The 26,046-nt window shown below is 29.2% G+C and overlaps 1 protein-coding gene across 12 annotated transcripts in view; it reads left to right on the forward strand.

The window, feature by feature from the left end:
• LOC127282162 (liprin-alpha-1) overlaps nucleotides 1-26,046 on the forward strand; it is a 648,576-nt gene that overhangs the window by 467,209 nt on the left and 155,321 nt on the right. For all 12 annotated transcript variants that reach the window (XM_051306264.1, XM_051306268.1, XM_051306263.1 and 9 more), the window contains one exon: nucleotides 19,143-19,406. In XM_051306264.1, the coding sequence (XP_051162221.1) occupies nucleotides 19,143-19,406 (264 nt within the window). The remainder of the gene's footprint in view (nucleotides 1-19,142; nucleotides 19,407-26,046) is intronic.

Consider the following 26,046-nt stretch of genomic DNA (forward strand, 5'->3'; position numbering starts at 1 on the left):
AAATCTATAAAGATCGAAAAAAAAAATGTTTACCGAATTTAAAATGTCATATGTAAATCTCACGTGGGATCGCCCTTATGCAATAGTTTTTATGCAATTACAAACATCAATTTTTAACCTACTCCCACAGCATCGAAACTTTACTAAAGATTTCCTAAAGATTGATTTGAAATGTTCGGAATATTTAATTGCAATGTTTAGTGAAAATTGTGCAAAGATTTAAATGTCCCACTTGAATAAATGTTCAGGAAAGATTCACAAAGTTTCACACTAAACATTTATTTAATCGGGACATTTAAATCTTTACACAATTTTCACTTAACATTGTAATTAAATATTTCGAACATTTCAAATAAATCTTTAGGAAATCTATAGGAAAGTTTCAGTGCTGTGGGGGTATTGATTTCACTGAAAAAATTTTTTTTAAATTTTTTGGGGGTTTAACCCCCACTTTACTAAAAAAATTTTTTTTTTCAAAATCCTGACATCCCAGGTAATTTGAAGACCCCAGATCGAATTCAGCGCTCAAAAATATATTAGAAACCACTTCAATATCAAAAAACAAATAAAAAGTTTTATTTTGTAAGTCTGTGTGATTGATTACGTTCACTGAAGCTATTATACAAATTTGCATTACACTTATGACCATTACACTGTTGACATTTGTCTCGTTTTTCGTTTATAAAATAAAAACGGTTATACTTATATCGACGTGGTTGGTCTCATTTGAAAGAGAATCTAAAAATGCATTAAATTTCATACCGATATAAAATTCAAAATATTTACTTATTATTTTTGAGGCGTTACAAAAATGACGACAAAATATGATAGTGCCATCTTTTTTATCACTTAAAATTATGTAAGAAAATGTTTTTCCCAAAATCTAAATGGCAGAGTTTCGCGTTTTTTAAATCATTTTGTAAAAAAAATAACTTTTTGACACTAAATCTTTTTTAATGCTTTAAACTTTTTTATATAGATGATTAAGATTAATTATTCTTATTTTAGCATAAATTATGAATTTGGTAAATAGGTGCAAAAATTCAGTTTTTTTCACATTGACGCCTTCCATGACATTTTAGCATAAAAGCTGACAAAATTTCTGACAATTTACAAAAAAGTACAATGCAATAGCTCTGATAGTTTCCGATATACAGTCTCTCAAAGTTGACCCTTTTGAGATTTTACATACAATGGTAATAAAATGAGATTCTATGTAAAATTTCAAAAGGGTCATATTTGAGAGACTGTATCTCGGAAACTATCAGAGTTATTGCAAATTGTTAGGAATTTTGTCAGCTTTAACTTTCCTGTTGGTAAATTTTTTCAAAAAATTATTTGTTTCAAAGCTATATTGGAAAAACTGAAAAATACCTCATTTTAACTAAAATCTCGAAAAAATGTGTTTTTTGCGGAAGATATATCTCGGTCAATTTTTGAGCTACAGGGTTCAATTTTTATCAAATTACTCAGAATTTGATACAATTTCTTTTATATAATAAGTATGTTTATGCTAAAATGTCATCCCGGCAAGAAGGATGTCATTGAAATGTATTGAAACTTTTCAATGCCTTTTAATTCCGTTTTCTTCCGAATACTTTTGAATCCCTACAAGTGTATTATGGGGAATTAAAAGGAATAAATGAAAGAACGGCATTAAATAGCATTCACATGAATGTTTTCTAATGCCAACTAATACCATTTTTTTCTTACGCTATATAGAATAAAAATTAGAAAGAATAAAAACAAATTAAAATTAATTACAAAAAAAGAAATATTTTTCCATGGCAAATATATTTTTTAATCATTTATTTTTTATTCTTAAATAATAATTGACTAGACTTAAAATCTTTTGTGGTATTGCATACAATGTTTGTTGTATGTCGTGATATAACATGTTCGATATAGTAGTACAAAATATAAAACAAAGATGATTTAATCTATGACAAAATATAAAATTTTAAAACAGTGAACGAAAAAACTTAATTTAAGCTTGTAACGCTTCTGTAACGTCTTCTGTTACTACTGCCCTTTGTTCAAATGGAACAAATTCGAAATCTATTATCTCTTGCAAATTGTCGTCAGCAGGAAGCTGTTGCACATTTTCGTCTGCAAGAAGCTGTTGTAAATCATCATTAGAGAGTGGATCAATATTAGCAGATATTTGCGAATCCTCTTGAGAAGAGAGCTCATGTTGATCGACATCAGAAACAATTTGTCCATTAGCACTATTCTCACTTTCAATTTCAAGCCTAGTACCGATAACACTTCTCGTGTTTTTCCCTGCAAATGCTTTCTTCTTTGTATCCTTCACTTGAGAGATTTTTTTTGAAATTACAAGAAAGTAACAAAACATTTGCAAACATTTTTTAACGCGTTTATAACTTTACACAACTCAAATAGAAAACAATAATTTCACTGAACAAACACGTAATCACACAACGAAAAATTTACTTTTCATGCTGCATGCCGCGCCGGTTGCTATCAAGTAACAAGATAAGGCTAGGTATGAAGCAACCTATCCTGTCTCTGCAGTGCGCGCGTGCTTTTACTTCTGCGTCTGTCTGCGTGAATATCTTTGGTGAAACATTGCGTCATGCGCGTCAGTTGTGATTAGTTGAATCCATCAGAATGTAATTTTTCCGTTGTAATTAACCAATCACAAGGAACCCAGCGCGTTAAGCGAACGTGAACACCGAAAAACCGTCTCCGGGACGACCAGGTTCCTTGTTTCTAATGCCTCGTGCACTTCAACGGTCGGAGCCTCATTCCAAACACAATTGAGGCACAATAGTTTAATTTAAAATAATTTTAAATTAATGACTTTGTGAGTTTTAAATTGATTGTATACGTAATGATTTTGAATAACTTATTTTGCGAATTTGAAACTTATTGTATTTTTATATGCGATTTCATAAATTTATATTTGTATTTTTTACAATAAAAATGATAAACTTATATATAGAACTAATTTATTTTTAAATTAAAATTTTTTTTCAAACAAAATAAAATGATATAATGCTAAAATGTCTTTATAATATAAATAAAAATAAATAACATAAAACATATATTTTTAAAGCAAAATTATTTTAAGTAATTATACAAAATAAAATTTAAAACATTTAAAAAGAACTTTTTCAAACCTGAGTAATTTATTTGTTAAATATATTTTATGAAATCTATGTATTATTTTTGTGATTAAATGTTTAAAAAACAATTATTCCAATATTTTATAGGAATTAAACTTTTCAATTGAAAATTTATTTTAATAATTTAATTATAAATTATTATTCATTAATTACATAAATAATAAAAATATTATTTAGCATTCGCTTTTTAACTCTTTTTTTTATATTGAATGGCATTAAATAGTACTCAAATTAATTTCTCAAAAAAAAGCATTCAATGGCATTCGTCTATTCCACATCATCTTACATACAAGGCACTAAAAGGTATTAAAATTAATAGTTTTGTAAAAAGGATTAAAAAGAATTCATCTGTTAGGGTATTCATACTTAAAAAGGTAATTGAAAGGGATTAAAAGCAAATAGTATTGGATGGCATTGGCTTCATTCAACTTTTTATTTTTAGTTAGGCATTGAACGGCATTCAAACTTTACATAAAATTTTGATGGATTCAAACGGATTGAAACTAATCAAGTTATAATCTACAGAGGGCATTAAAGGGGATTCAGGAAAGAAACGGAATTCATTGGCATTTAAAGGCATTCGATTGTCTGTTTTTTCCAATGCCAATTAATGTCTCTTAATCCACTCCTTCTTGCTGGGATGAAAGGCGGCAATTTAAAAAAAAACTGATTTTTTGCACCTATTTCTTAAAAAATTTCTCGTTTCGGTAGAAGTTGGAAGTACCAAATTTAGGTACTTTATTTTTACCCCAAAATGAAGGGTTTAAGAAAAAAAAATTGAGTTCCTGAGTTAAAACATGATATGCCTTGTTTTCAGACTCACTTGACTGACTACTAGTAAATTACCATGTCACGCGGTGTTTAAATTTGAGCAGTAGCTCATGTTGTCTTTTGTCATCTATAAAAAGTTTAACTTTTGTATTTTATGACCAAATTCATAATTTATGCTAAAATAAGAATAATTAATCTTAATCATCTATATAAAAAAGTTTAAAGCATTAAAAAAGATTTAGTGTTAAAAAGTTATTTTTTTACAAAATGGTTTAAAAAACGCGAAACTCTGCCATTTAGATTTTGGGAAAAACATTTTCTTACGTAATTTTAAGTGATAAAAAAGATGGCACTATCAGATTTTGTCGTCATTTTTGTCAATCTCTAAGATCGTTCCAGCGCACCGTGTGAGGGGTACTTCATTTTTATTTTCTAGAACTGATATAAAATAAAGTTTAATTACCAACAGTTGATTTTTCTTAAATATATAACTAATCCTTCACGAAACATTTTTTTAATCTTGTTTAAACACTAAACTTTCGACTTTCTATTCATTTGAATTATGACATTTTGCCTACTTTTTGTTCTGCCAATATTACTTTTATGTCCTTGTATGTATAAAAATTGTTGAAAAATTTTCCATTTAACCATATACCTAAAAAAATTAATTTCAACTAAGGTTATATCCGAGTATATCAAATAATTTTTTTTGGCAAGGGACACGAATATGACAATTTAAATGAAATGAGCCATATATAAATTTTAAGGGTAATTAAATAAATTATTTACAGTTTTCCTTCAAATTTTTAATTCACATGCTTAACGTACATGTGTATTCGAAAAAAATGCCAGATTTTTTTAAAAAGTTATTTGCATAAATTTTGAAAAAAAAATTCTATTTTAAAACTTATATTCCTTACTATGAAACGAATAGATATGCAAATTAGGCAAGAGCAAGACATTCTTATGTTATTTTCATAGAAAGAAGAGAGAAGATGATTGCGTTAAATTTTTAGACGAAAAGGGTCTTATGCTATTTTCCTTAGACAGAAGAGGAAAAAAAATTTCAAACAAAGACATTCTTATGTTATTTCTTTGTGATAGATGAAGAAAGAAAAGCGTTAAATTTTTGCGTTAGATGACAGAGAGTTGTGTTGTTTTTCTTAAAATAAAGTGAGGTAGGCATTCCTATTTATCGCTACCTGAGTAATGAGAGAGAGACTTCGGCTTCTCCTCTTGTGATTGTTCCGCAATACCTGAGTTTTTGGGTATCGACCGTCATTAAAAAGGGTCTATTGTTTTCTAGAATTTTATTAAACGTTGATCTAAAAATTTTCATTTTAAGTTTTATACTCGGTTTTATATTAACATTTATGATTAACTAAGTAAAAAAATAAAAAATAAAATTTTTATGTTAGAATTGAAAAATTTATTTAATCCTTTAAGGTGCAAATTAACTATCGTAATAATAATTCCTCATCATATATAATTTTTAAAGTTTTTCCGATGCTGATTACGAATATGATGTCCGTTTTTAAAAATCCAAAATAGCGAATTTAATATGGCAGCCCAAAAATTTAAAAATTCATCGGATTCGTTTAAAACAGTTTACAAAAGGGTTTTCGGGGTCGCTGATTACGAATATCATGTCTGCTTTTGCAAATTCAAAATGGCGGTGAAATTTAAAAAATTCACTAGAGCAGTTTGAATCTCATTACATTACTCAGGAGTTTTTGAGAACCCTGATTATGAATATAATGTTAGATTTTAATAATTCAAAATGGCGGATCTAATACCACGACGAAAAAATTTAATTAGTTTGGAATTTCTCGAAAGTTGTTATTTGAGGATTTTCGGTATTGCAAGTTTTCAATTAAAATAAATATTTTTACCGTTTAGGGAACGTGTATAGATAAGTTGTAACAGATGGTATGGACTATTTCATTCATAATAGCAGTCCAAAATGAATAAATGGACACGCGTAGTGTGTAAAAATTAGTTCCAGTTTAAGATTAAATTATTATCTGTCGGTATACATCTATTTGTTTAAAAGGGTAGAAAATAAATATTATTTCTTAAATTGAATTAAAAAAATGTCTTTTTATTAGTATAAAGAAGGTGATCAATTCATAATCATTTAGCTTCCTCATCATGATACACTTATATTTAAGATTTAAAGAATGAGTACAACTAAAAACTCCTCACTTTCCGCTTCTCACTTTCCACTCCTTACTTCTCACTTTCCACTCCTCACTTTTCACTTCCAACATCCCACTTCTCACTTCCTACTTTTCACTTCTAACTTCCCACTTCTTACTTCCCACTTGCAACATCCCACATCTCACTTCCTACTTCTAACTTCCCACTCCTCACTTCTCACTTTCTACTTCCTACTTCTAACTTCCCACTCATCACTTCCCACTCATCACTTCCCACTCCTCACTTCCCACTTCTAACTCCTTACTTCTCACTTCTCACTGCCCACTTCCCACTTATCACTTCTCGATTCCTGCTTTTTAAATCCCACTTCTCACAAGTAGGATGTCAGAAGTGGAAAGTGAGGAGTGGGAAGTGAGAATTGAGAACTGGGGGTGAGGAGTGAGAAGTCAGAAGTGGAAAGTGGGATGTGAGAAGTGTGAAGTTAGAAGTGAAATGTGAGAAGTGGGAAATGAGAAGTTAGAAGTGGGGTGTGAGAATTGAGAAGTGACAAAAAGGATTTGAGAATAGGGAAGTTAGAAGTAGGATGTGAGATGTGGAAAGTGAGAAGTTAGAAGTGGGAAGTAAGAAGTGGGAAAGTTACGGTATCGACACCCTGCAGTTATATATTAATTTAAAACTTCTTGATAAACAATTTTTCTTATACTTTCTCTTTTGCTGTCCTTTTTTGTTATCATTATTTATTTTACGTGAATCATTAGTTAACAATCCTTTCAAATTTTGTTTAAAAGTTACTCTTGACCAAAAAACATGTTGAAAACATATGATGGTAAATACATTACTACTTTTTTTAACGATTGACCTTGAGATTTGTTAATCATTAAAGTAAATCCAAGATGTATTGGGAATTGCTTTTTTGACATTTGAAATAATATTTCCTTATTAGAAGATGATAATCTTATTCGTGGCAAAATGACAATTTTATTTTTACAAATTCCAGTAATTATTTGTGCATAAATAGAATAACTTGGTATTTTAATTATTCTTAATCTTGTTTCATTACAGAGTCCCTTTTCTAAATTAATATTTTTTAAAAGTATTACAATACTTCCAATTGATTCCTCTCCTCTTGAAAAAGCTTTGTATTCGTGACGATTTTTGATTTTTTAAAAATGGGTTATATGGGCTTATTTTTATCTAGAATGCATATGAGGCATTTTACGTGTAATGTCCTGACTTAAAAAATTGAGTTCTCGAAAAAAGTGAGACTTGGAAAAATTTTTGTCCTACCTGATAGTAAAATATCCTCAAAAACATTTTTGACTTTTTTGAAATTTTGGGTGAGTTAGAGGAAGATCAATTTTATCAGTTTTCCCTGACACCGCCTACTATTTGATTTTTTTCTGTCCATAAATGCAATAAAAAAATTTTGGCAGCTATGTTTTTGAAGATTTTTTAATGCTCTTTCCAATGGTGAATATTGTTTTTAAAAATTTTTGAATTCTGACCTTGATTTTCTATAATAAAACATAAATTTCCTATTTTCACTAAAATCGATGATTTTTTTAAAAATAAATAATTGCAAACGAAAGCTGAGGTTTTTTCCGATTTGTATATAAATTTTCAGAATGCCGATTTTTTTTGTAAAACTTTAAGGGTGGTTTTCAGCCCTTAAACGTTCACCATTGCCAAAAAAAATATACGTGTTAATTAGTTTTTCAAGTACTACAACATATATCAAGATGAACGAAATCGGAGAGGGACACCTACATAGTGTTTCTTGTAAGAAAGAACAATGACTCCTCCCCATCAGATGAATTCTTATTATAAAGCCACTTAAGGGGGGAACACCAGTTGTAACTCAAAAAATAATGCTTTTTTCAAGAATATTTTCCAAAAGAACAATGAATCTTTTTAAAGAATACTATTTATTAGTTAAAAGTACATGTAAAAAGCTGTAATTTAAAAGAAAAAAAAAAATTTTTTTAACAAAAACTTTTGGAGATATGAGCCATTGAAGTGGCGTCTTAAGAAAAAAGGCGAATTGCGGTGACCAGCATTCTGCAAGTATACTTCGTCTGAAATACAAAAATGAAATTGATTTACATTTATTATAAGATTATCTAGTTCGTGATCGAAGGATTTAAAAAAAAAAAAAAATTTGACAAAATGGCGACCTGTCAAAGTCAAAAGTATGATTTTCGTTAAAAAAATACGGTCGATTTTCAGCTATATAAAAAAAAGTTTTGATTAAAAAAAAAATCCTTCGATCACGAACTAGACTTATATGTGTAAATGAAGCACACTAAATTTTAAATAAATCGGTTTAATGGTATTCGACTAATCATGGTCACCGACTTGGAAAATGTCATTTTGAGAAAAACGCATTAAAAGTTTCAACTTACTTTTTTTTGTTCAGAAGAAATTTTGTTTCTAAGTTACAAAGAGTCATCGATTCCTGGACCATATAATAACTCTTCCGCAGTGGTTGCCGTTTCTAAATCATAGGAAAAGGCCATCTGTCGTTAGGGTCAGGTATGGCTGGCCACCTTGTATGAAGCCACGGGACGCGCCGCTGCAGTGTTCTGTATATCTCATTTATTTTTCACCGGATCAACTTTGAAATTTACAGACACATTTCTAAATATGTATACTTTAAGAAAATGCACCAAAAAAAAAATCGATTTTTCGAAAGTTACAACTGGTGTTCCCCCCTTAATTCAGATTAGGTAACAGTCACGATATATATTATTTAATATGTTGATTGGCTATTTAAAATCGTCACAACGACACCTTTGCCCCGTCTCCCCTATACCGGAGGGTATAAAAACCTGAAAATTCTCCTCCAGAACCGATACATTTTTTTGCGACAGTTTACTTCAGACAGTTGTCTGTATTTCAGTTTTCTGTACTTCAATATTTGCCTCATCAGTAATAGATTCGTTTGTTTATTGCGAAAGCTGATTCGGATGTAAAATCTGGTCAAAAATAGGCATTCGAGTGTTTTCACTTTCGATAAAAAGATAATCAAAATCTCGTACCCGTATTGACTTCCAATCAATTTTAAACATTTTTAAAATATTTAAACACATAAATTATTCAACCATACTACGTATACATTCCATCGCGGAAAACACATAAGTAAGTTGTGAGTAATACTTGGTTGTAATACTTTATTATACTTATAATTTAATTTGATTTTATATTTGACTTCTTAATATTATAATTTAATATTTTGTTGCATATCTTTATATTTTATTTTCTCTTAACCTTTAATACTCTTTTCTGTCAAATAAATAAGAACAATTTCATAACGGTCCTCGTAGGGCTGAGACATGAAACATTTCTACAAATAAATAAAAATGAAGCACGAATATTGCATGCGTGTGAAATATTTTCTCCATCACGTCAGGATTTTTTTCTAACCTTAAAAAACCTTTTGAATTTTTAGAGGTAGGCTATTTTTTTTAAAAATTGATGGATTTACTTCAAACTTGGTATCTAGGGGTTTTTTGGGTCGCTGGTTACGTATCTGAAGTTAGATTTTCAAAATTCAAAATGGCGGACGAATTTTGAAAAACTGATGGATTTACCAAGAAGACTAGAACAAGGAGAGCTAACTAGGCTGAAATTGTACAGTGTATAGGGGGAGCAGAAATTGGCACTGTGGTAGGCTGTCCAACGAAATTCTGATAGATGATCGTGAGACAAATTTTAGTATCTGCGCATACTAAACACATACATGTTAGTGAACAACGTGAACAGCTGCTTACGACTTATAATTGTGAGGAACTTACGTCAACTCGTGTTTTTAATGTTTTGTCCTTGTATAATTGAGTCGCCGGAAAGTAAAACAACATATAAACTTCTGACTCCCATTGAATTAACATGGCCGTCAGAATTTTATGTGTGGTTTTACTTTCCGGCGACTCAATTATACCAAAAAAATACATAAAAACTGCTCGTTCTTAACACAAAATTCAACCCATTCTTCACTTTAAAAAATTTTCACTATTAATTAACAATTTCTCACTTTGATTAAAAATACTGAATATATAAAAACATCCGCAAAAACAAAACACAGGAAAACAAATCAAGGATATAAAAATATGTATGTGTTAGTAAGCGCAAATACAGAAATTCGTCTCACGGTCATCTATCAAAATTTGGTTGGACAGCCTACTGTTAGTCCCACTATCTCTTCCATCCCCACCACTGTACATGGCTCTCCTTGTTCTAGTCTTCTTGGGATTTACTTGAAACTTGGTATACAGGGGTTTTTTTTAGGTCGCTGATTACGAATATATAGGGTGTCCCAGTCATGGGTGTACATATTAAAGGTACATATTCTATGGAAAAAAATAAGACAAAAAGTCTTCTTCAGTTTTTCAAAATTTTTTATAGTTTTTGTGTAAATTGCAATTCAAAATTTAAAAATCACACGTAGTGATTGGCCGCGCGAGCTCAGTGGGCCAGTGGGCGGGGTATAGCGCGCCGGAACTTTCCTGATTTTCCAAGTGTGGGCATGTAGAGTTTACCCGATGACTTGAAATAATCTTCTGAAAAATACATACGTTATGTATTTTTCAAAAGAATATTTCAACTATTTTTTTTCCCTATATAGTCAGATTTTTACATTTTTAAACCCCAGACTACTCCGAAATGTTCTTTGGTAGACTGTTGTGCAGCGGAAACTGTAACTTTTTGTTTTGGAATGAACCAGTTTTATATTCTCAAGAACTGACAGTTAGGTACCATTGCTTCATAGAAATCAATTTGTCAAATGCACAAAACTTTTTTTATTGAGGTAATAGTGTGACAATAAGATGTAAAAGTTTAATGGTAAATTCTTAAGCAACGAGATACAAAGAAACATAAATATCCTCTATCCTTCTCTATCTTATTCCTTAAAAATATATTGTTTACTTTATACGTTTTGCACTTCCATTGTGTTTCAGCATTATACTAATCCTGCTATTTCGATAAATGTAGTAGGCGATGACAACTGCCCCGAAAGGAAATGTGTAGAATGATTCGCTTCCTGTTTATCGAAGTAACGAAGCCAGCGTAGGCGCGCTGCCATGCAGGGAGACGGCAGGGTGTGAGAATGATGCCGTAGTGTGTCCGATGACGAGTTGACTTTGTCCTCGTCAAAGTCGGAAAGCTCTCATACTTAGGCCTGGGGAGCTATGAGGATTATCTCCCCTAGGACGGCAGACTCACCTGCTATCGGACCAGGATCCCTAATGTGCAGTTTTTCAAATAAATCATGGCTTCTCAAAATCAAAACAATAATAAAACTCCAAAGACTTCAAAAGTTAATTTTGCAGTAACATCGTCGGAACACTTATGCGACAGCAATGCAGATGCATTTTGTTACATATGTGGACAATTTGATGTCCTCAAAAATCGTAAATCAATTAATGAAAATATCAAACAGATCTACAAAGATTGTTTTCATCTTGAGATAGCCAATCAGGATAAAAATTGGGTTCCACACAAAATTTGCAGCTCCTGTTACACAATGTTAACTCGTTAGAATCATACTAAAGAGGATAAACTAAAGTTTATAAAGCCAACTTTGTGGAAAAAACCATTAAATCAAAAAGATTGTTATTTTTGCAACACCAATGTACAAGGATATAATAACAAAAATAAATAGAACATATTGTATACCAACGTCCCAACCGTAAAAAAACCCCAGAAATTTCATGCAATCCACCTTCCTCTTCCAAAACTTTGCAAATTGACAGTTGAACTGAAGATGTTCTAGATTTTATAAATAACGATATCAGAACCGATGATGAGGACGATTATTACCTTTCGTATAATGAACAGGAGAAAAAGATTCCACAAACGTTTAACCAAGAAGAACTTAGCAATCTCATTAGAGTTTTAAAATTACCCAAGAATTGTGCAGAACACCTAGCATCAGTGTTAAGGAAGAAAAACTTGTTATCAAGAGGAACAACAGCTACATTTATCGAGACAGAGAAAAAGAATTCCGACAATATTTTACAAAAGACGAAAAGCCGTCGTTGGTATATTGTTCAGATGTTGTCAGACTCATGAATAAATTAAAATCAAATATATATACAAAAAAGATGCCTTATATAAAAAAGGAAACTGCTTCAAATACCTGGAACAAAAGTTTCCAGAAAGAGGCCATCCATAAATTACGTTGCAGTATTTTTCACCATTTTCGATTCCCCCCCTCCCCCATGTTGCACATTTTGCATACATTAGCGCCATTTTTTCTATTGAATGTTGCAAATTCTTGACCCCCCCTCCCCTTCAAGCGCAACGTAATTTATGGATGGCCCCAAATCTCTGATGCGAAACTAAAAGAAGGGGTTTACTATGGACCACAAATTCACAAATTGTTAAAAGATAAGCACTCTTCATTATCGACGGCGCGCGTTTTAAAAAAGGGATGCAGAAATAAGAAGCAATTGGATGTCTCACGCCGTTCTACTCTATATAAGAATTTTCATTTTGAATTTTGAAAATCTAACTTCAGATTCGTAATCAGCGACCCAAAAAACCTTTAGATATCAAGTTTAAAGTAAATGCATCAATTTTTAAAAAAATAGCCTACCTCTCAAAATCCGAATGGTTTTTTAAGGTTAGAAATTATCCTGCCGTGATGGAGCAAAACGGACTTTGGATTCGTGTTCGACACTTTTTTTTGTGATTATTAGATATCAATTGTCATTTTATCCATAAAAAACTGATCAAAATCGAGGTTTTTCTATAAAATAGTAATTGAAATACAACTTCAACCGAACGAGCGTCAGCGAGAGAGGAATATATCGCTATAGTTTTTAATAAATTGCAGTACTACCTTCAAAATGTCAGCTCCGTGTGGCTTGTCCGTCTTTAAAAATTTTAAGTTTAATTAAAAAATTTTTATTGAAAACGACGAAACTGGAACCCAGCAATTTTTTAACATGAATGGGGTATATAAGTGAACAAATTGTGCATATAATATACCTTTCTATAAAATTATAAAATATAAAATACTTTTGTCCGCCAATTTTTTCAATTTTGTAATAAGATTGTTTTCCTATAATTTAAGTGTTTATGATACATGTTAATGCTATCTGAGAATTACAATCTAAAGTAAGACCCATTAGCAAAAAATAATAATAAAAAGAAGTTATAAAATTGGAAGTTCTAATCTTAAAAAAATTTGTTTTTTAACCTTCATGGGACTGAGGAGGAGGACGAGGACTATGGGCGGACGAGGCACCCGGGTATATATGTTTAATTTATTGAAGATTTTGTATTAAAATGAGTAGTTCAATTAACTTTAAGTGTAGTGGACGCTTCAATGAAAGTAATAATCACATAATATGACATGGATAATAAAAAATTATCATTATTAATTGATTATTAAAAAACTGTCCATTACACCTATTATTTCCGAATAAATAAATAAAAAAGGTACATTATAAATAGTATGAAAACACTTTGTATGGATAAATTTAAGATGTCAAAAAAGCTAAGGTCGATACGATTTTAAAAATTTTTTAAAAAATCAATTTGAAAATGCCAAAGGTACCCGGGTACCTCGTCAGTCCCATAAAGGTTAAATATGAAATGTACAAAAAAGTGGTCAGTACCGTGGTATTACTATTCTTTTAATCTAAATACTCTTTATTATAATTATTACGATTTTCTTGAAGATTACATTAGTAACAAATGATCTACTCACGGAAAAGAATTATTTTGCAGAATATTGTTAAAGTTAGGTTACTTTTAATGTCAAATGTCAGCTCCGTGGCGTTCAGCGTAAAGGTGCAAATTCATGGATTAATAGTTGTGACAGCAACGCATATGATAGAAATGGACATACATAGTTGTGTCCTTTTCTATTTCAGTGCTTTGGCAACCGTTGTTTCATTAAAGAAAACCTTAATATGCGAAAGAATTTGCCTTTACTTTTGGCAGGCCTCGGACTCACCCCACTTTTGACACTTTTTTTAAGTAGGTGCCACTTTTTACTACTATTTTTGAAAAAAGCCACTATTAACACTTTTAGTGTCAAGTTAGTCCTTCAAATTATAAAATTTTTTAAAATGCATGTAATAAATTTTCCTCTTTTTATAGATGTAGTATATGGCTCATTTCATTTAAATTGTATATATTTACCTTTTATATTTATATAAATTCAAATTAATATATAATAGAATTGTGTTCTTTGCATTAAAGCGAACAGATTGGTAGATATAAAATATAAATTTGTCCTAAAATTATTAGAAATTTTCTTCTTTTTTTCATTTTATAAAATTTGAAATGTTCTCATTTTGCGATTCAATCTTCTTTAAGGAAGATAAGTTATGTTTTTAAGTTTTTTCACCACTTTGAAATTTTTAAAAAATCAAAAAAAAATTTGTTGCTTAAATTACGCTTTATAGGCATAGAAATGGTATGCTATATGGACCCGGCGAAGCTAATTAGAGGTAATTTTTAATTTAATCATTGTTAATCAGAACCAAACTGTTAACAAAACTTTAAACGCGTTTTTCTCAAAACTACATTTGAAAAATCGGTGGGCACTCTAGCTGACACAAATTTCAATCGATCCTCTACGTTTTTTTATTTTGTTTGAGATATAATTATCTAGCAAAATACGTACGGATTTTTCGAAATATTAATATTTAAATTTTCTAGACAACTTTAAGTAACGAAATTTTGGCAAAAATAAGCACTTTTTCCTTAAAATCGATGCCATTTTTCGAAAAATGCATTTTTTTTAAAACGGCTACGTATTCCTCTAGATTTTGAGTTGCAGAAACTAATGCTTTTTTTATCTAGCTCAATTCTGGAACAAGTTATGGTGCCCACCGCACGGGAATACATTTTTGAAGCTCTCCGACATATTATCTGTCAGACCGACATTTTTGAAAACAAAAATGTTTTTCTAGTTCAAGAGTAGTATAATACCCTACTGTATTTTAATTTTCTTGAAAAATTTCTATTCTTCAATAAAAATTGTTGAAAAAGCGTATTTTTTGGGCAGGTCAAAGTGGTGTAACCTCTTAAGGACGTTTATCCACGGAAATGCAGACCTCTAGAAAAAAATATTTAATTAACATTTAAATAATTAAAAAAATATTATTAATTGTACTTTCTAAAAGATGATATATAAATTTTCAAGAAAAAAATTTAAAACCTCCAAAATTTATTTGTTTATACAATTTGCATAGGATAAAATTTTTTTGTTGTATCGTTTCTACAGAATTTTTTAAAAATGATTCGATTTCAATCCAATATGGCTTATGTCCTTTAGAAAATGATTCTCTACAACTTTACCGTGGGGATTTTTAAACAAGCAAGCCATTTGGCAAGTACAGTTTAAAAAAAATGTTTAAAAAAATTCAAATTTTTCTTTTAAAAAAATATAGCTGTATTTTGTATCTCTGTGTTGATACTATTATTTGTAGTAGATTTTACTATCTTTTACTATTGAATAAGTTAAAATATAATTATTATTGCTGAGTAGTCATATTAAAATTATATTAGCGTGAAGTAATTTTTATTATTTTTAGAAATTTTATTACAAAAGAATGAGGAACATAATATAATTGTATCAATGTAATTTATCCTAATATTTTTACTGTAATCACGAAGTAGTATAAGGAGGCCCCACTACTGTGTTTCTTTAAACTAATATAAGTATCTCCTCTAGCTGGAAATTTTATAAGATTATACTATTAATATAAAAATTTCTTTGCGAATGACTGAATGACTGAAAGACAATTACAAACAATTTTGAAAGATAATTATGTAATTGTAGAATTTAAGTCAGAAATGTTTATTTACTTACAAAAATGTATAAATGTTACGATTGTTGAAAAATCCCTTTGAATGTTTATAATAAAAATACTTATTACAAAAACTATGTTTTAAGTGTCTGACTAACTATACAATTATAGAATATAAGTCAGAAAATTTTTATTTGTACCTACTAAAAGTGGTACTAATATCTAGAAATCTTAAGATTGTTCATAAAAACCTTTAAAAGTTTATAACAAATGATTAAAAAATAATAGTAAATTATATATTGGCAATAATTATTTTATTTATTACGCGTAAAATCATTTGCTTTAATTTAAACAACTAAAAAATCTGAGCGGCACAACCAACCCCGGCGTCGGCACAACACTCCTTAGCGCGGAGTTCGACGTGCCGCGTCGCCTCGCTGCACAAAATCATTTCTTACAAAAAAAATGTTTAAAATTATAAAAAAATAATAATGGATTTAAAAACTACATTGAATTTTACTATAAATAGACTATAAATTAAAACAAAAAGTTGTCATTTTACAAGAATTTTCTTCAGTTTTCTTAAAATCGGTAAATTCAGCCCCGCCCGTGTAGAAAAATTTCGGGGCGCTGGTAGGACACTGGACAGACTGTCTAACGTCTCTATAGACCCAGGCCAGACGGTCTTGTCGAGCCCCTGATCAGAAGTGGAACGAAAGTTCCATGCTACGGTCTAGAGTTAGACAAGCTGGCCAGGTCTTGATTCTCGCGTTCAATAATTCTTAATAATAATAGTAATAATAATAATAATCCTATGAATATTACGTATTATTATATTTATAGATAAAATTAAAACAATATTAGTATTCATTAATAATATGATTTTAATTTATTAATAATAAGGAGATAAGTTGTATTGGAATCTTATAACTTATCTACTCATTTAATTATTATTAATAATTTCAAAAAAAATTTATTATTATTTAATTAATTTAATCCGAAGTTTTTTACTATTTTTGTTTCATCACTTAAGATTAATTAACAACACCTGTGGAAATAACACCTAATTTAATTTGAAAAATCTCGCTCGCACTGGGCACCGAACCCACGACCTAACACTCGCAAACCTACAACGCTAACCACGGGGCCACGCTGGCTACTTGGCGACAATCTGTTAATACCGGTGATGTTTTTGGCGCGCCTTTATGCTAAATTCAAAATGTTTTTATCCTTAAATTACATATATATTTTTAATATAATTATAAAATTATTTCTATTTATATAAAAGCCATATCCATTGCCTTTATTGTTAAATATATTATAATATATATTAAAAATAATATTGTTTTTTAACGTTATATTAATGATTTATCATCTCTACAATGTATCAAATAATAATTCTTTAATTATTACAATATTATAGGTATAATTATAATGAATAATATTGTAATAATACATAATAAAGATGATAAATTATTATAATATAAACCGTGTGGAAAAATTTTGTGGAAGTCTAGCATCTAGAAATAGTCTTACCAGTCATAGGCAATCCCGTCTAAACTAGTCGGTCTTGCAATTCGCTAAGAAGCGTTTCAATAGACGTAGTCGAGTTCGTCTTATCTAGACCGTTTTTCAAGACTCAAGCCAGCGACTTTACAGCGCTATTTGACAAACGTGTAGGTTATGGTCGTTTGCGATTGTCAGCGTATTTTTACAGTTGTTGCACTTTTGTGAAATTCTTTTTTTTGTAAAATGCTTTTGTAAAATACTTTTGTAAAATACTTTTGTGAAATACTTTCGTGAAATACTTTTGCGAATTACTTTTGTAATTGTGTACAAATATTATTAAATAATATATTTTTTACAATTTTTACTAATTACAATTTAATATATTTTATAATTAGTAATTAATATTATTTAAATTAATATATATTGTACAATTGGATATGTCGAATTTGGGTGTAATAAATTTTAAATATATTTTTAGTTTTGTTAAAAACTACTTTTTAGTTTGAGGTTATGTTAATGGATATATAATATAAAAATAAATAAATTCGTGACAAAGTTTTTTCTTCGATTAAAAAAATAAATTTCAAAAATCTATAAAAAAAACAAAAGAATATTTTTATTGAAATTAACAGCAATATATAAGGGTGATTCTCTCAAAAAGGACAAATTACGCTTTTAAGATATTTTGTTAAAAAATATGAAAATTAATTAAAATTATTTAAAATTCTGTCAGCCATGCGTTAGGATTTAACAATTTTCAATCGGACCACTAAAGAAAATTTTAAAAAAAGGTAAAATAACTGAAATATTGAATAAAAACTGATGTTACGGAATGGAGTTTTAACACTAGTTTTCATTTAATAATTCAGTTGTTTGCCATTTTTTTGAAATTTTCTTTAGTGATCCCATAAAAATTTGTTGAATTTTATCGTATGGCTGGAAGAATGTTTATTAGTTTAAATTAATGTTATTATTTTTTAACAAAAACCTCGTCCAAAATTGTGCACAAATAATTTGTTCTTTTTGAGAGAATCACCCATAAATATAATTTAAATAATATTAATTACTAATTATAAAATATATTAAATTGTAATTAGTAAAAATTGTAAAACATATATTATTTAAAAATATTTGTACACAATTACAAAAGTAATTCGCAAAAGTATTTTACAAAAGTATTTTACAAAAGCATTTTACAAAAAAAAGAATTTCACAAAAGTGCAACAACTGTAAAAATACGCTGACAACCGTAAACGACCATAACCTTCACGTTTGTCAAATAGCGCTGTAAAGTCGCTGGCTTGAGTCTTGAAAAACGGTCTAGATAAGACGAACTCGACTACGTCTATTGAAATGCTTCTTAGCGAATAGCAAGACCGACTAGTTTAGACGGGCTTGCCTATGACTGGTAAGTCTATTTCTAGACGCTAGACTTCCACAAAATTTTTCCACACGGGCGGTCTCCCCTACTTCGTGACTGTAATATTTAAGACTATACAGAACTAAGACCTAACCTGTAAATTGACAGTTGTTCTGTAAACTCGAATTGGAGCATATGTTAAGATTGATATTATCTAGTTTTGATACTGAACTCGTAATACGCAAGAAAAATAAGTTCATGTTCTTTCTGTGCTGTTCTGTTACACGAAAGAATCTATTTGATTACTTTGACCGCAACCTAGGTGTAAAATCTATTAGTATAGTTAAACCAAAAACAATAATATTTTAAACTGATATTTAAATTTTTACATTAATGTTTTTCAATTTATTTTCTTTTATCTGCTAGTAATCCTCTTCATCGACTAAAATTAAGATTGGCTATTCAAGAGATGGTGTCACTGACAAGTCCTTCTGCACCAAAGACATCACGTACTACATTAGCTTTCGGAGACATGAATCATGAATGGATTGGAAATGTTTGGCTTCCCAGTCTTGGTTTACCACAATATCGGTCAACCTTCATGGAGTGCCTTGTAGATGCCAGAATGTTAGACCACCTAACTAAAAAAGACCTTCGAGGACAACTTCGAATGGTTGATAGTTTCCATAGGTAATATTTTATCTAAAATTAATGTATGCCATTTAACCTAATGCAAGCTGCCATGGAAATTCGCTTTTTAACAATCGTAACGTAGGCGAGAATTTCGGCAGTGAGCCGAAAAATTGTCAAAAATAAAATTAATATTGTTAAATCAAATTTATCTAACTTAAGTGATTGGTTAAATTTCTGTATATGATGGATTTCACGTCAAAAGTCCAAGCAAAAGAAAAATTTTATCCAAGCTATCCACAATTTTTTTATGAGTTGTCCTATACGTTGGTAATTTATCAGCCAAATATTTTTGAATTTTATGAAAAATTAGCAGTAGGGGACGGGGTAAAAGTTTTGAATCTTTTTATGACACACTATACTTTGTTTATTTATTATACTTAAACGAAAAGATAAAACATAATTTCTGGACATGATTCCTTTAGATTTTTTGATACTCTTTCGATTGGCGTAGTCAATTCAAAAAAAATTTTTGAATATAAGAAATAAATTTTGATCAATAGTTAATTAAATAATTTTTATATTTTAATAACTATTTTATATAAAGAAAATATTTTTTTTGTCAATATTTTTAAAAATACATTATATTTAAAAAAACTTAAAAAAACAAATTTGAAACATGTAAAAACAGCGGTACCGTGTATTTGTTAATTAAGGGTTGTTTAAAAAATGTTATGTCTAAATATGAATTAAAGTAAGTATTAGCGATCGTTTCTCACCTGTAAAAAGAAAAGTTTTGCAAAAAAAAAATCAATCCTTCGATTAAAGACTAGATTATTATGTATTGAAATAGTATGTTAAGTAGCAAGTGGACAAAGCTCGGTATTTCTTTACGAAACCAAGGTCGGGAACACGAGTAGTAGCGAGGGCGCCGAAGCCCCCTGACTAAAAAAAATACTCTCAAAAGAATAAATAAATTTACTCACTGCTATTTCTTGAGTTCGACTTAGAAATGTTATTTTATGGAAAGCACCTTTTAAAGCGCCGCCACATAGGTGAAGGTATTGGGGGCGAAGCCCCCCGAAACAAGATCGTATATTTAAAAGATATAATTATATATACAATATATATATAATAATTTATTAATAAAAGAAAATTTTATTTAGTTCTTAAATTATTTACATTTATTATTATCACAAAGTGAACATTAAACTTTTCCTTACAGTAAATAGACTTTAATATATTAAACTTACACAACAAACTTTAATAGAATTTTACAAAATAAAATATTATTTTATTTCTCAAATTATTATTAATATTTAGAAATATCACCATAGTATCACAGAACAAAACGTTAAACTTTTTCTTACATTATTCAATAAGTATAAAAATAAAATAAACACTTTACAAATTCACAAAAAACTAATAATTCAAGATGAAAAAATGTATTATTTATAGATTTAAAACTGTAAGTTATTGAAAAGTACTAATAATTTTGGTCTTACCAAAATTATTAAAAAGACGAAACTAAGGTGAAACTTTTTTTGGATTTTCAATTTTATAGAATCTTATTGAGCACTGAAAATAACGTTTAATAAATTCGCAATATCGTAATTATTCAACATTTTAAAGTAAACTATAAATTTGCGAATGCGCGATTTATTTTAAGTCTGGAATGTTCATTTAAATTTAATGTTTTTTTCTTGTCAGTTATTTTCAGAATAAACTTCTACAACAAATAAGTCTTTATAAATCAATATTGCGTTTGATCTAATTATGATTGTTTAAAATCATAAAATAAACATCAAACTTGTAAATAATCTTATTTTAAAGTCAAAATGAATGGTTTATAAACTCTCAAAAAAATGAATATTTTTAATAATAAAATAAACTAAATTAGCGAAAAGTGATTTTGAAGAACTGATAACAATGTAGTTATTTAAAACTAAATGTTACATTGCAATTTGAGAAATTGAAATTTTTTTCTCGTAATGCATTGTTTGATAAGATCTCTGAAGCTGCGACTTCGCTAGAATTATTTTCATCCACAATTTTTTTTGTGTTTTATTTGCTAGCGATTCTTCGATATAACCTTCTGCCACAGAGTTACTCTTCCACCCTCCATGCCTTTTTAGAGTTTCGATGTTTGCTCCTCCATCCTCTAAAATCGTTGAAGAACTCCTTCTGAAGGAGTGACCTGTGAAGCCCTTTGCATTTGGCAAATTTTGAATTTTTAAAAACTGACCTCAGATTCGTAATCAGCAACCCAAAAATCCCCTAGTAACAAGTTTCATTAGAATCTATTCATTTTTTAACTTCTCTGTCCGCCATATTGGATCTGCCATTTTGAATTTTCAAAAACTGCCCTAGATTCGTATTCAGCGACCACAAAAACCCCCGAGTAACAAGTTTCATACAAATTCAGCGAAGCAATTTGGAGGAAACAGTTTTGTCCAGCTAGATTCGGGTTTCAGACCACTGTGCGAATACAAGTTCAATTTAAATTTTTAAAAATTAAAAATGACTGTTCTGTTATAGCGAAAATATCTATTTAGATTAATTGAATTTAATTGATATTCGTTATAAAACAAAATTTTATTTTAGAAATATGGTGAACTTCATAATGTAATAATTATAGGTTATGTTTGGTAAAATTTTAATATATAATAAAATATTAAACTATGAGTCAATCCACGAGTGCGACAAGGACGCTCTTATGCAATATTCTATAAGCGTCTCACTTGCACTAACGCTTCTCTATTCTTCATATTTTTGTCCTCATACAGTATATATATATGGAGTAAAATTCATGTAGCGAACTAAGTGAAAAAAAAGTTTTGTGTATTTAGTATTCATATTGAGGTTTCCATGTAATAAAATATGAATAATAAATTGTTTTTTAAGGTTAATTCTGCAAAAAAATAGTAATTGGAATGATTCTTGAAAATTTTTTTCAAATATATATTTTTTCTTTTTTGCATTGCACATACTGAGTGAAACTGCCACAGCATGCTCCGGAAGAGCAGGTCTTAGTTTTTCATTTTCTAGGATTGATTTCCCATCCATTGATGCTTTTCTTATCGCTTCAGAGGTGAATAATTCTAAAATTATTCCTCTTGCTAAAACATTCTCAGTTTGAGCTCGACCGATTGTCTTTTTAAGCCACTTTTATTGATAAAAACTCCGCTATCATTACCCAATTCAATGACCTACAAAATATATTTTATATTATTCGATTCAAGAAGTCTTAGCACTGTAAAGTAACCTCAAACTAAAAAATCGGACAACTGCAAGTTGCAAAATTTATTATTGAATTAAACTTATTTTCAAAAATTTAAACTATATAAATGTCCAGTTTTTATAATTCCAATCAATTTTAAATTAATTACAAATTCCAAAAAAATTCAGTATTAATTAATCAAAATATTCATTGATTAAAATTTTAATCGACTTTAGATTTAACTCATCCAAATTTTAATTTTCTTTAGTAAACTTAATGCAATAAATATTGTGACTTTTTGAAATTTGTATTGAATAAATTTGAAGTTGATCACAATTAGGAGAATTGCTGAGTTTAATTATTAAAAAGTTAATATTTATTTAATATATTATATTAATGGTTAATAGAAAATGTTTTTCCTAATCTAATTAAAAATTTTAATAGTTCAGAAAAGGAAGGTCAGAGAAAAAACAGAGAATTTTTTTTCTTATATCCTGCTGGACACTCGAGTTAAATGATATGGAATATGGATAGGTCGCTAACAAATTATTTTGACAAAAAATTTCAAAAATCCTTACTAAGCTGTTTCCGTCATTCTGTAAATTTTCACCATCACATATTTGATTCTCAGTATTGTTTTTACTTTCCGACAAAAGATTTTCATCTTCATCCCAATCACTTAAGCCGTCATCCAAGTAGTTATCTAATTCTTCGTGGCGAACGTGTAACTGCTCCGGTTGTCTATAAACAGATTCCAATTCTTCGTAAATGATGACAAACTGCTCGTATTCCGAAAGAAGTTTTTGTCGATCCAGAAATTTTAAATAAATTTTTACGAAAACTTCAAAAGCATCGCTGGGAATTGACAGCAGGTTTTTTCGTAGCTCTTTTATTCTGCTTTTTGACAATAAAGAAAGATCTTTATAAATTCCTACATTGACATCTGAAAATCTTTGTTTGAGATTTGCGATTATATAGTCAAGACAATAATAAAATGTATTAATTTTGTAGGACTCCAACGGATTTTCAATTTGTTCGTGTGCAGCTAATTCTCCTGGCATCCTTTTTTTTCGTCTTAACCGTGTTTTAGGAAGCGGTGTGATGTTGTCAATCGCAGATTTCTTTACAAACTCTTTATAATCAACTTGGATTTTATTAAAATTAATTTCTGATCTTAACTTTTGAAGATTTTCTCTATTGTTCTCGATGACCCTTCCAGCAGCTAATAAATCTAGATCTTGTTTTTGAAAAAGTAAATTCATAGGTCCTATTTTTTTAAAAATTTGTTTAAAATACATTGCAAACGAAAGCTGAGGTTTTTTCCGATCTGTTTATAAATTTCCAGAATGCCGATTTTTTTTGTTTTCGAGATATTAAATGTTAAAGATCGGCATTGTGAAAATTTAGAAACAGATCGGAAAAAACCTCAGCTTTCTTTTGCAATTATTTATTTAAAAAAAATTTTTAAAAACAAAATTCACCATTTTTGAGAGCATGAAAAAACCTTCAAAAAACATACCTGCCAAAATTTTTGTATTGCAATTATAGAAAGAAAAAATTTAAACAGTAGGCGGTGTCAGGGAAAACTGATAAAATTGACCCCCTCTATCTCCCCCAAAATTTCAAAAACGTCAAAAATTTTTTGGGGATATTTTACTATCAGGTAGGACAACAATTTCCCCAAGTTTCACTTTTTTCGAGAAATCAATTTTTTAACTCAGGACATTACACATAAAATGCCTCACATATATATATTATTATATAACACAGGCACACAAAAAAAAATTGTCTGTTTCTTGAACTAGACATATATTTCCTATAGTATTTTGGACCGCTGAAACCGAATCTGAGCTCAGAATTGCTCCATCACCCTCAGTTTTTTTAAATCGACCAAAACCACCCTTAAACGGACAAATTCACACTTCGGAGATAAAAAATAAATCAACTTATTTTTTAAAAAAACCGAATTTTACATCTACGAAACTTTGCTCCACTAACTCAAAAACAAAGCCAGCATTGATCCAGCACCCCCTGAATTTTTTTAATTGAAAAAACTACCCCTAATCTGAAGAATCAAATTCAGGAGATAAAACAATAAAATAACTGATTGACAAATTTTATAACCAGAAATTTTTACTCCAGCAATGAGCATTTCTGGCTTTGTTTCCGCATTGCTGGAGTAAAAATACCTGGTTATAAACTTTTTTAATCAGTTATTTCATTGTTTTACCTCCTGAATTTGATTCTTCAGATTATTTGATTATTTGATTGATTATTTGATTCAGAGGGTGATGGTTCAATGCTGGCATTATTTTTTGAGTTAGTAGAGCAAAACTACATACATGTAAGGTTCTGTATTTAAAAAAAGCCGGTAATACATATAATATTTTTTTACTTCTTAAATTTGAATTTTACTATTTAAGGGTGGTTTTTCGATTTAAAAAAAATTTAGAGGGTGAGGGAGTATTTCTGGCTTTGTTTCTGCCTTGCTGGAGTAAAAATACCTGGTTATAAAATTTTTTAATCAGTTATTTTATTGTTTTACCTCCTGAATTTGATTCTTCAGATTAGGGGTAGTTTTTTCCATTTAAAAAAATTCAGAGGGTGATGGATCAATGCTGGCTTTATTTTTTGAGTTAGTAGAGCAAAACTACATACATGTAAGGTTCTGTATTTAAAAAAAGCCGGTAATATAATATTTTTTTACTTCTTAAATTTGAATTTTACTATTTAAGGGTGGTTTTTCGATTTAAAAAAAATTTAGAGGGTGAGGGAGTATTTCTGGCTTTGTTTCTGCCTTGCTGGAGTAAAAATTTCTGGTTATAAAATTTGTCAATCAGTTATTTTATTGTTTTATCTCCTGAATTTTATTCTTCAGATTAGATTTCTAAAATCTTAAAAAACATTTTAATTTGAAATTAATATAAAACAAATTTTTTAAATTTTATTATAGAAAAATAAAATTAATTATTAATTTTACAATATTATTTTATAATAAAATGTTAACAGTAATAAAATAGAAAGAAAATAAGTAAAAAAGAATGGAAAATACTTACCCGATTCCATAACAATTTTCCCTTTTCGTATTTTCGGTCTTTCGGCGTCTTCCAGAAATTTAAAATCAACGATTTCACCACACTTTCTTTTCCAATCTTCAGTGACAATGATGGCTCGTTTACTAACTATGTAAAATCAACCATCTACGCGATAAGCGTCTATTAAAAATAAACGCTCTTGGGCTTCTGAACTCATTTATTATTTAAAATTAAATGGGCATTATCTTAAACTTTAATGCTTTATAACCAATTTTATTGTAAGAAAACAAAAGAATGTGAAAAATAGTTATTTTAAAATGTTGAGCGACTCCACGTCAAGTGATTGCACCGATTTAGGCTATTTTGATAAATTTTATAATCTTGATAATTTGGGTTCTTTTAAGGGCCAAAAAAAGAAATCCGAAGTATTTTTGAAAAATTCAAA

Source organism: Leptopilina boulardi, unplaced genomic scaffold, assembly GCF_019393585.1.
Source record: "Leptopilina boulardi isolate dan_hultmark-lab unplaced genomic scaffold, ZJU_Lbou_2.1 LbouV2_285, whole genome shotgun sequence".
In the NCBI taxonomy this organism is placed as follows: Eukaryota; Metazoa; Arthropoda; class Insecta; order Hymenoptera; family Figitidae; genus Leptopilina; species Leptopilina boulardi.